The sequence below is a fragment of the Coenobita brevimanus genome, chromosome 96 (assembly GCF_032717465.1).
Source record: "Coenobita brevimanus isolate Jiangsu-jjx chromosome 96, ASM3271746v2, whole genome shotgun sequence".
Lineage (NCBI taxonomy): Eukaryota > Metazoa > Arthropoda > Malacostraca > Decapoda > Coenobitidae > Coenobita > Coenobita brevimanus.
In genome coordinates, this window is record NC_137049.1 from 21132724 (window position 1) to 21145179 (window position 12456).

The window sequence follows — 12456 nt, forward strand, 5'->3', positions numbered from 1 at the left end:
CATCATGGCGGACGAGGAAAGCCAGACTCAACTGGTAGCTCAGTTCACTGCAATTTCAGGCGTCGATACAGAGCGAGCCAGGTTCTTTTTAGAGTCTGCTGCATGGAATTTGGAGGTTAGTATGCTAGTGAAGTCTAATGGTGTGTTCCTATGAGGAACTAACAAATATGCGGATAAACTCGCCTGTCATTTTCCATTCATGTTTTTCATGTGGCGGCATGACCATTATCATGTGTTGCTTTGTGAGAATAGCACATCTGTAACATAAATGTCAGTATTTGCTAATATTTCTCACAGTTGCATTAAGTCCTTTTTTTATTCGTTTCAGGCCGTACACGATTTAGGGATAAATCTGGGTTTTCTCTTTTCATGTGATTTTAACAATTATTTCCCATTGAATATACCATTTTTTTTTTTTTTTTTTATAGATATGCCCTCTTCCTGGACTCAGCAATTTAGTCCTAATGAATAAAAATTAACCTTACCCTATCTGTCAGTCTATCTACATTGCCAGACACCTCAATCACTTATACAGGGTGGCCACAAACAAATTGCCTCCACATCACCCTGTCCCCTGCCATTTCACTGTCCCACTCCCAATTCACACACCCCTCTCTCATATATCTCTCCCCTCCATCTTATCTTTGGCCTGTCAGTCACATTCCTGAAATACAAAAGCAGGAGTGGGAGGACTCTTGTTGCTCATTTAGGCCTTGGCAAAACTGAGATTCCAGGCAGTAGCTCAGTCGGTGATTGCCTTCAGTAAATCACATGACATTCAGATTGCCAAGTGGATAGATCTGAAAATGCAGTGTCGTATCAATGTCAGCGCACTTCAAGGACATATGGAACTGCCTCTTTAAATATCTGTATAAAATTTGATCTGCCCTTGGATGGATTCAGAGGCTTAATGAAGGTGTACAAAAGTGCATTTCAAGTATCTAGAGGATCCATTAAGAAACAAGGAAAATAAGGGATAGGTTAGGCAAGGATAAGTTTGGCTAGGTTAGGATAAAATAGATTACTGATAGGTTAAGAGAAGTTGGATTAAGCTAGGATAAATTAGGTTAGATAAGGTTAGGCTTGGTTAAATGTGGTTGGGTTGTTGCATGAATTTAAGTGTTGATAAATCAGCACTGGGAAGGGTAATTTTGTGCTAAACATGGCATTTTAAGAAGATGTCTGTCTGTCTCCGGCACACAGGATGGCATTTATCAATCTTCAGCGCCATTGGGGACTGTAAACAAAGATTGCTTTTTATTTGCTGTTCACCAAAGAAATTAAAAATATATAAAACTTAAAAGCACACTCAGAAAATAATCATAGGAAGGGCATTGGTACAGAAGAAAATAATAATAAAATACAAAATAGGTGGTCCCATGTCTCCGTGAAGATTACCTCTACATAATTATTGATTTCCAAGGTAAATGTCATTGAAGGAAAGATGTTCACACAGGTGAGAAGATATAAATGTAGAATACTCACCAATTAATCAGATTGATTTTTGGATTAAAACAATACTAATATCTTATTCCAGAACCATTAAGATTTTGTACATTAAAGCAACGTTGGGTCTGGTTAGTACTAGGATGGGTGACCGCCTGGGAACACCAGATGCTGTTGGCATCCCTACGTGTCAAGTGGGGTTGGTGAAGGATTAGTGCCCCTCCCTGTAAAATAATTAACTCTAAGCCCTTGGCCACCCCGTTTGGGATACATGGCGACTGGCAATGAATGAATGATGAAAATTGTAATGACAAGACAATGATTTTATAAAAACTAAAAAATGAAAATAAAGGTATCCTGCTGTTAGCGCTGACTCAGCTGCATCATTTAAAAAGTCCTACTCACAACTAGGTCACATCCTGTTCGACTATATTGAATAACTATGACTCTTAATTCGAAGTCCTTCAAGTAGTGCAACTACCGTGCATATGGCACAAAACTCAGCCTCTAATCAATAGTCTATTCTGATGATGATGTATATTGGAAACGGGGCTGGCGTCCCAGCAGGTATGGGCTGCCCTACTTCTTGAAAAGCAGATTCCTACCGAGCCATACTGTTAATTGTAGTAGGGTAGCCAGCCAGGTGAGGGAAAGAATGCAGTTAGTAAAGAGATTCAGTATGGTACTTGAGTAGGTTGTGGATGGTAAGAGAAGTATGGTAACATAATTTTTAAAGTTAGTTTTGGTTGTCATATTTAACAGAGGGGCACTCACTCGAGGTAGTGCTGCTCTCAGGTGCCTGTCTTTTCCTCTCTTCCTTTCTTCTTCCCTTCCTTCCTCCTCTGTCTTTCTTTCCTTCATTCTTTTCTCATCCTTCTGTCTATGGGTGGCTCTACACTAAGTGACAAGGCAATTGGTTCCCTGTACATCAGGAAACTATTTACAATGCTGGGTGGTAACCATATAACCAAATTATGGCCCCTGGTGGTTTAGTGGGTAATTAGGGTGCTCCAATTGGATTGAGTCAGTGCAGGTTTATATCCAAGGGGTGGTTGGGGTTTATTGCTCACATAAAGCCACTCGTGGATGAGTGAGGCTGGTCACTCTAATCTTAAATGTCAGGACCAGCTTGCCTAGCCCCAGGCTCCTGTGCATCTCATGGGGCAGCACTGGATTAGTTTTTTTTTTTTTTATGTAACCTTCGTTTCTTTTTCTCAGGAGGCAACTGTGGAAATTTTGAACTAGGAAGTTTTGACTGATGTATACTGTAGGTAATTGCTTAGCACAGTCAGTGATACAGCTCCTCAGTAGACATGCAGATATTCTGTGAAGTACTTTTGTCTTCTGTTGCATTAACAAGTTAAATTTTCACCAGTCGGCCTTGAGCAGCTTCTACGAAGAGGGAGAGGAAGAGGGGGGAAGAGACAACGAGGCTCTGGGTGAACGACCAGAGGCAGAAGGAGCTCCAAGCACTCCACAGCGGCCAGCATCACAGCCCTCAGCACTGCAGAAGTAAGTAACACGAAGCAGGGCAAGGTATTCACAGATGTCCCTCTGGAAGAGGCTTAAGCCTGCTGTGACTCCAGTTCAACAACCTCTTCTCTACTTGGACAATGGCTGCACCTGGAGGATGTGTACCCAATAGTAAATTATTTGCTCTTGGTTTTTCCAAAAATTGTAAAATTTTGCTTCAACTTTTTCCACTGTGTCTTCATTTATCAGCCTTTCAGGTAGCCCATTCCAATTGTTTACAACTGTCTTTGGGAATAAGTACTGTACTGTATATCCTTAGATTCAGACTCACCCAGATCTTAAAAATTTTCTTCATATTTCCAATGGTAGAGTCACTTTCCCTCATCTGGAATATTCATGGTAAGTAGGGGCACCCATCTTCCTCTCACGTGATGTAGCGCTGCCTACATTTTCCCTCACCGTCGTCATTCTTTCTTTTGCTCATTTCTCCTCTTGTCCTATTTTTCCCATCCTTCCCATCACTATTTATTACTCTTCTTTCCACTTCCTGTAGTTGTACACTGCGTGACAAGCCAAATGGTTTCATATAACTCAGGGAACCATGTATAACACTGGATGGTAACCATATAACCAGATAACGGGATGACGTGGAGCCTACTGAGATGCCTCTGTTATTTGGATAGAGAGACGCAAATCCGGCTTCATCCTAGGAACCAAATCTCCACACTGTTCCTCATGCCGTACTGTAGTGAGGCACTTTCAGCCGCGTGGGAATATCAGTTCATTGCATGAGTGTATATAAAATAACATAAAATATGACTTGTAATTTGGAAGTTAGTGTTCCATGGTTTGCGATGAATTTGTCAGGATCACTGGGGATCTCAGGCTGACACTGAGTAATCTTCCATTGGAATGAATATTAACCCTTTAACTGCGGGCATTGTTTTGCCCCGACTGGCCTCTCCCGCGAGGGTTTCGACCAAAATGTAAACAAACTGTAAACCTTTATAACTCTGCACAGAATAAATCTAGAGCGAAAAATAAGGTACCATTAGAAAGTACTAACCTTCGGCTTTGCAATGATGTAGGTTTCATGATTTCCTTGACTATCACTGGATGGGCAGTGCCATTAGAAGTGAGCGATCTAAAATCACTATTTTTCGCTCACACACCATTACCTTCGCTCATACATCATTACCAAATGCCAACCTCATTCTGATAATAATACTATAAACATATATGAACACTGCACATACGATAAACACCCACTCTGTGTTCACTGAGGCAGGTAAAAGGCACTGTAATTACCCGCACTTCACTGCCACATCAGCGGTGTTGTAATCACTATTTTTCGCTCACACACCATTAGCAAATGCCAACCTCATTCTGATAATAATACTATAAACATACATGAACACTGCACATACGATAAACACCCACTCTGTGTTCACTGAGGCAGGTAAAAGGCACTGTAATTGCCTGCACTTCACTGCCACATCAGCAGTGTTGTCACTCACACAGCTGGACAGATACTGATGCGTGTTTGGTCCGGGGTGGGGTGGGGGGCCCAGGGGGTGGGAGGTGGGGGCCCCAGGGGGGGGAGGAGGGAGGTGGGGGTCGGCTGGAGTGAAAGAACTTATTAGTTACTCTCCCTTGAAACAATTGGCGCACGGAAAAAACACAGGGTATTCCAAATATTCACAAACATTCGAGAATGACACCCGCGGTTTGGTCCAGTTTTTGCAATGTCATTCTGGAATGACACCCGCGGTTAAAGGGTTAAAGCAATAGATAATATACCGGTACTTTTTTTCTTTTTCGTGTATTATCTTCTGATTTGGAATGTAAGGCATCAGAATGCCCTGTAAGGTGCAGAATGTTAGGTATCTTCAGCAGTATTAAGTCCTTGGTCCTTATTGTGCATTGAGTGTTTCTCTTATGGGTTTCCTCAGAATGAAGGGGTTAACTGCACCATACTCTTCTTTGCAGAGCCATCGTCAACATGATGGACCATGACAGTGACAGCAGTGAGGGTGAGGGGGAGGAGGGCCAGGCCTTTTATGCTGGTGGGTCAGAACATTCAGGCCAGCAGGTACTCGGCCCACCCAGGAAGAAGGGAGATGTGGTGGCAAAATTATTCAAGTCTGCCAAAGAGTAAGTTCTGTTTTCACACCTGGCAGGTGAATTATCTTGTTCCTTGTTTGCTTTGTTCACAGCTCTGATTTATGTGTGAATTACCATTTTTATTGATATTACCATATTAATACCATATTGAGTATCTAGCATTTAGCCATTCGATAATTTTGGATAGTTCACCTACTCTGGATGCCATTTTATATTCTGTTAATAAAAAAACTGACTCTATTGGATATGTTTATGTGCAGCTACAGAATGTGGTGAAAATTTTTGATGTATCAGATAGAGGCTGGATTCTGGGGGCTTGATTGATGAGTGATTGGAAGCATTGCCCATTGGATTGGGCAGGCTTGTGCTGTCTGGGCATTGCTACTCCTTACCCTGCCCTAGGGTGGTAAAGGAGGTCCAGATGATGATAAAAAATAGTGGATTGGTAAAATTTACAGCCTTTTGGGGTAACATCTGTTTCTGTGGGGTTAGTTCAAGTAAGATACGAGAATATATGTAAGCAATTTAACCTCAGGCATGGTGCAGAGGTTCTGGAGAGTGGAAAAGAGGGCAAGAAACAAAAGAAGATCAGCTTTGGTGGCACTGGTTACCGCTTGGGAGAGACAAGTGATGACACAGAGGGTGAGATATTGACTTCTTGCTGTTTAAAATCCATAGTGCCTTAGTTTTGCCTAATATAAAATGACTCCCCCCCCCCCCATATTAAGCTGTAGTTTTGGTACATTTCTATTACACTTGTTATATGTGTTGGGGAGGGACACCATCACATTGTGGCATCATTTTGCTGAGTTCATACGAAGATTAGTCTAGGACCACAGCAACAACCGCTGCTGTTATAATACACAAGAAATTTATGTCAACCTCAAGCCCTTTGTCCACTTATTTGCAGTCATTCCTGACACTTCTACCCGAGTGGAACGTCCAAGGGATGTGTCACTCAAGATGTGGAGGACAGGCTTCACAGTAGATGATGGGCCACTTAGAGCTTATGATGACCCAGCCAATGCACGATTTCTTAACTCCATCAGGCGTAGGTAAGTGTTAAGATAAGGGAAGGGAGAGTGATGGTGAATGAGAGAGGCAGGATATGATAAAGAGAAAGGATAAGTAGGGTAAAAGTGAGAGACAGGATAAGTTGGGAGACAGTGCAGGATACTGTATATGTGAGAAATTAAATTTAGTGAGACAGATTGGGGAAAGTTGACAAGCCAGGAGAAATGTAGTTAATAGGAAGGAAGGGCAAGTAGGGTAAGTTAAGAAAGGCAAGGTTGAACATGTAGGGAGGTAAAGTTGGAAAAAGAAATAGGCAAAGTTTGTCTATAGAATATTTGGGACACTGGTGCTGATCACATGATAGCACTGTGCAGCATTTAATACTGTTACATCATTTCTTCTTTAACTTTACATAGTGTGTGGTCTAACATATCATTAAAGATCATAATTTGTGCCATGTGTGATTAATTAATTAATTTCTAATGTAATTGGAAACTGTATTTTTGTGTTGCTCATGTCATGCAGTACCAGATTGGGTGATGATAATGCTCTTTGTATTTGCTTACCTTTTTGTATTAATGTTGACAGTGAGGTGCCATTTGAGCTGGTGCGAGAGGCACGAGGTGGGGAAGTGTACATCAACATGGCTGACCATCGCCATGAAGACTACATACCACCCAAACAGGCACTCAAACCATTCTCTGGCTCTGGACACACGCTTGGAAGGTCAGGCACAGGATTAATGAATTTTATGTAAATTTTTTCCTACTCTGTCAGTAGGTGTGAAATACTGGGAATAATGATGATTATGCACTGTGAATTTTGCAGTGCCGTAATAGTTAATATTTGGTGTAATCCATCCTGCTGATCTCATACTTCCTTCTGGGAACTCTCTCTGTCTGTATCAATAACCAGACACCATAATCCTGTAAGGAGTGGCCACAAACAAATCAACTGCCCTCTGCCATTTGTGTGCCCTTCCTTCATCTCACACCTCCACGCCGTCTCATATCTCCACCTTAATCCTTCATCTCATCGTTAGTCTCCCTCTCATTCCCTCCATGTATCTCACCTACCAGTACACTTTTCTTGTCAGTCTTTCATTCTCCATCCTCGTCACAGGGCCAAACCATCTCGGAGTATTTCTGTTAATATTTTCAGTCTCATTAATGTTAATACTGCAGTGTTACCTGTCTGTCTCTTCATAACTCCACATGGTCTTCTCAAATAACTCATTTCCACTGCTTTCACTCTTGACGTGTGTCCTTTCAACAGGGAACTCACCAGTAGTATGTTTATGAAAGATTTCCAGGTTTTATTTATTACTCTGAGGAACAAGTCATATGATTTCCTGTAGCCAAGGAAACTGTTTATTATCAGGGAGAGCATGTAGAGATTGTCAGGCATGAAAGGATTGATCATGCAGGAGAGACTCGTGAGTGTTTGGAGTTTTGTTATACGGGGAACGTGTTACGTGCTGGAGGTGTGGCTGGAGCTAGCTCTGGTCTTGGTAAGGAGTGGTTGGAGGAAGTTCAGAGAGCTGTTGCCTCTCCACACATTGAGAGGGTTCTTCCTCCATGCTAAAGAATCTTTGTAGCTATGTGGCATGTGTTAGGAGTGTAATGCTGTATGATAATGAGATCTGGACAGTAAAGGAAGAGGATATTCATAGGCTTGAACATACAGAAATTACCATGATTAGATGGATGTATTGTGCATTCTTGTGTGTGAGGCTCGGGGGAGCTAGATTACAATTGAAGAGTTGAAAAGAAGGATGGGACTGGAATGTATTGGTGTTTTGATAAGGAGGGGTAGATTGAGATGATGGGGGCTTCTTGAGAGGATGGAGGATGACATTTGGGTGTGGAAGGTGAGAAGTGTGAACATCGGGAGTAGGTTGTGAGAGGCCGACCAAAAAGGTCCTGGGACGAGGTCATCTCAGGGTTATGGAACAGAAAAGGGAGGTTGCCAGAGATCGAGCAGCATGGAGAGCCACCAGTAAGTGACTAAGGCCGACCCATGCAAGCATTGGAGCCATTATAAACAATAAAATAGTTGTTTACCAGTCTTACCCTATTATATCCCCCAATCTCTCTCAGTGGATGTGGTGTTGTGTAGTAGATATATTTATCAGTTTTACCCTCTTGTACAACCCAGCCCTAATAGTGGATTGAGTATAGTAGGTATGGTTACCAGTCATACCTTACCTTAATTTATTCAGCCCTGCCCCACAAGTGGACAGGGTTCCAGTATATTATAGTAGACAGCTGTGTTTATGAGTCTTACTGTTTAATACAGCCCAGCTCCAACAGTGGTGAGTCATAGTCAGCCCTCTGAGACAGTAGATGGAGCCAGCAACTTCCCTTCAGCTACATCAGACCTTAAGGGGCAGGAGAGGAGTGCACAAGATACTCTTGCAGTTAACTCAGATGAGGCGACCACCACCATCCAGGTCAGTGCATGCTACTTCAGCTTTATAGATTTGATAGGATAGGAAACAGATATTCATGAAAGTTCTGGAGTAGGGTGGGAAAAAAAAAATCAAAATGCCTGGGTACGATTACGATCTATCTGTCTATCTATCTATCTATAGCCCGACGCCCTAATCCCGAAAAGGGTGGCCGCAGACAAAACGCCTCCAAGTCACTCTGTCACCCACCATTTGACTACCCTCCCCCCAACTCACTCCCCCCTCCCTCATATACCTCTCAGCTCCATCCCTCCACCTCATTCTCGGTCTACCCTTCCCTCTCCCTCCCTCCACCTCACCTACATACACCCTCTTAGTCAGTCTTTCATTCTTCATTCTCTCCACATGTCCAAACCACCTCAGTGTATTTCTCCTAATCTTCTCAACCACATCCACATCTACCCCACAACGTTCCTTCACTTCTTCATTCGTCAACCTGTCCCTCCATGTCACTCCACATGCTCCTCTCAAATAACTCATTTCCACTGCTCTTACTCTTGACTTGTTCCCCTCTTGCAAGGTCCATGCCTCGCTTCCATACGTCAGGGTAGGGATCACAATACTATCATGCAGTGACTTCTTAACTTCCATACTCACCTCCCTATTTCTCATCACTGCTTTCAGTGTACCAACAACCTTCCTTCCCTGCTGTACCCTTTCACGTACTTCATCCCCCAAAGTTCCATCCTTACTCATCACACTACCCAAGTACAGTACTTGAATGCACTCACATTCTCCATATCCTCACCATCCAACCTCACTGCACACTCCGTGACTTCATTCCTCTCAAACACCATAACTTTACTTTTGTTTACATTAACTTTCAGCTTCCTCCTCCTACACACTGTCCCAAATTCATTCACCAAACCTTGCAACTCCCATTCATCTTCACTCAACAATACTGTATCATCAGCAAACAGCAACACCGGAATCTTCCAAATCTCACCCTCATTCATTAGGGCCAGCCCCACATCCACTGCCCTACCTTGCACCTCCTTTACAACCCCATCCATATATATATTAAACAGCCATGGAGACATCACACACCCCTGTTTTAGTCCCACATTGAGATCAAAGAACTCACTCAGCTCACCATCCACTCGCACCGTAGCCCTAGCTCCCTCGTACATACTCTTTACAGCACTCAAAAATTTCCCCTCCACTCCATATATTCTTAATACCTTCCACATACCTTGCCTATCTATTCTGTCATAAGCTTTCTCCAAGTCCATGAAGGCAGCATACACTTTCCTTCCCTTCTCTAAATACTTCTCCACTAAACATCTTAGAACAAATATCTGATCTACACACCCTTTTCCCTTCCTAAATCCCCCTTGTTCTTCTCCAACTAGCTCCTCTGTCATATGCCTAACCCTATCAATGAGTATTCTACCATATATTTTACCAGTCACACTAAGAAGGCAAATGCCCCTATGGTTACCACATACTTCTCTCTCCCCTTTTCCTTTGTACAGAGGAACAATTATACGATTACGATGTGTCAGATAAAACATTGTGTTAAAATAATTTCCTTGTAAGCTTAAATTTAGACTGCACACCGATCTCAAAATTCCATGATGAAAAATGTGCACTAATTAATTTATGCACCAGGTAAATTATAATGGCTTTGGTGTGAAAAAAAATGCTAATTTCAACCATGTAGTGTTTTTATGGATGTATGATATATACTTCTTATTTTTGTATAGTGGTGGCACCAATACTAAGTAACATGTGACTGTACAGACATCCCTGAGTTCCCTACCAATCCTCCAGTAGTAGGATGGTGGACTGCAGGTGGAGGGCAGTCTGCAGTTTACTGGGTACATGTTCAGATGATCCTGGGGCCACATCAACAACAGTTTGTGTATAGTTGTGTGAGCACCATCAATACAAATATGAGTCTTCAGTTTATCAGTGACAGTTAATGGAAACTTGGCAGTTGAGGAGATTGATGATGATTACTCCATTTCACCATTTATCATACAAACACATAATATGTTAGGACTGTGATCACAGGGTATGATATAAATGAGAACAAATAATGAACATGCAGTCTGATTTTGATTTCTTTCCTTCAGCTGCGGCTTCCTGATGGCTCAAGGTTACCAGTGCGGCTGAACCACACACACACAGTGGGTGATCTGAGGCAATTCCTTCTGAATGCCCGACCTAACTTGCAGTCAGTGGACTTTGCCCTGATGACCACCTTTCCTTATGCTGAGTTGACAGATACAAGTAAAACCTTGGCTGATGCCAAGCTACTGAACTCTGCAGTTGTAGTTAAGAACAAATAATAGCCAAGGTAGGTTTAAGGAGAGCTACCTTAATATGTTAGACTGAACTGTGTGTTGAATAAAGTTTGAGCTATGCTGGCACAGAACCAGATCCTCATTAGTTAGAAAGCATCTGTATAATGATTTATACACCAATATACAGTGGTGTATAAATCATTATAGTGTGTTTAATCTGAAAACAGTGCATAAGAATAATACTTTCAGATCATCAACTGTATATGCTTGAACAAGAAGACAAGCATTGAACTAGCCAGTTTTGAAAAGCTTCCAGTCTCCTTTCTGCCTGCAGCCATCCTAAGTTTGAGCTTCAGTTTGTGATCATCCTTTGGTGCCCTTCCTTTTGTATAGGTAGAGGTAGCAGGAGTTGAGGCAGCTTGGAGGACTACCATAAGGTAACTTATGGCTCACTTGTAAACAAATGAAAACCTCCAGAAGGGTTAGGATAGTTATATAAGGACATTCTGATAGGAACCAAAATCAGTAAGTGTGGTGTTTGTATTCCATGGGCTACAAATCCAGTGATATATGAGGCATTGGAAAAAGCAAGGGCAAATTCATCATCGCAGGATAAATGCGATTTTGTATTACTGTTTTCCAGTACTTATGCTCAGTTGTATGGCAAGGATGATGATGAATGGTTTGGTTAATTTGCCTTTACCATACTGAGAATCTGCATTGAATCAGATTATTCAAAATTTGTGGGCTTGAAATGTCCTAACTTCAGAGCTCATTTTCACAAACTCAGCTTTTGGCTAGTTTGCCCTTTCATTACTCAGCACCTCAGGCGAAGAGTATGGCATTCATTTACATTAGGGTACAGTGAAGTTGTGACAGAGCAGTGGTAGCTTGGGTTGTGTTGAACTGTAGGAATTTTTGAATGCACATATAGTGAAGAAAAAATGGTGTGGTTATAAACATTTAAAAAGAGTACATGTACTTGCAAATTGTTCATGTATTGAATTAAAAATCAGAATAATCCTAGTAGTGAAGATGTATTCAGGTTATATAGTATAAAGAATTTGTTCATTGTTAATTAACCCCTTGACGCCCAGAACGTATATTCATTGTAATTTGGTTATCATCAGACAATTTTAATGAATATGAGCAACATTTTGTAGATAATTGTTTCATATCCTTGTCTACTAATTAATTGGGATTATTAATTTATTTTTTATAATTGTATGACTAACAACAGACGATTTTATTTTTATATATCAAAGGAGAGACCTGGGTGTGAAGGGGTTAATGAATTTTTCCTTTTTCTACATATTTGTGTGAAGTTGGTTTTCTGCCAGTATATTATGTTCCCACAGAGTTTCATATACTGTATACCGGAAGTTTAGTTATCACAAAAAATCTCATGCTCACTTTATATTCATATTAAACCGTACCGTTTATTCAGCTTGAATTTTCCACCTTCCACATGATTTCCATCTAAGTACGGTAATAGTCATGTCATCATATCATCATCATCATCCAGACCTCCTTTCCCACCCTAGGGCAGGGTGAGGGGTAGCAATGTCCAGACAGTCCAAATTTGCCCAATCCAACGGGCCACACTTCAATTCACTCAATATTCAAGCCCCAGAATCCTGGCTCTATTGGATACGCCAGAAACATTCACCATGTTTTGTA

General features: G+C 41.6%; 1 protein-coding gene across 2 annotated transcripts; it reads left to right on the forward strand.

The window, feature by feature from the left end:
• On the forward strand, window positions 1–12222 carry p47 (NSFL1 cofactor p47). 2 transcript variants are annotated; one of them, XM_080283224.1, is made up of 9 exons: window positions 1–115; window positions 2822–2958; window positions 4909–5073; window positions 5579–5685; window positions 5954–6098; window positions 6646–6783; window positions 8356–8509; window positions 10606–10829; window positions 11026–12222. In XM_080283224.1, the coding sequence occupies exons 1-8, from the start codon at window positions 5–7 to the stop codon at window positions 10819–10821; spliced, it is 1173 nt and encodes a 390-aa protein (XP_080139350.1). In that variant the 5' UTR covers window positions 1–4; the 3' UTR covers window positions 10822–10829; window positions 11026–12222. The 2 variants fall into 2 exon arrangements, with proteins under 2 accessions (XP_080139350.1, XP_080139349.1); XM_080283223.1 differs by having other exon boundaries at window positions 10606–12222.
• Window positions 12223–12456: the final 234 nt, after the last annotated feature.

Excerpts from the sequence above, each read along its gene's own strand:
- p47 (XM_080283223.1), top strand. The coding sequence starts at position 5 with ATGGCGGACGAGGAAAGCCAGACTCAACTGGTAGCTCAGTTCACTGCA. Across the intron at positions 116-2,821 it reads CTGCTGCATGGAATTTGGAG|TCGGCCTTGAGCAGCTTCTA; the intron begins GTTAGTATGCTA and ends AATTTTCACCAG. Across the intron at positions 5,686-5,953 it reads GACAAGTGATGACACAGAGG|TCATTCCTGACACTTCTACC; the intron begins GTGAGATATTGA and ends ACTTATTTGCAG.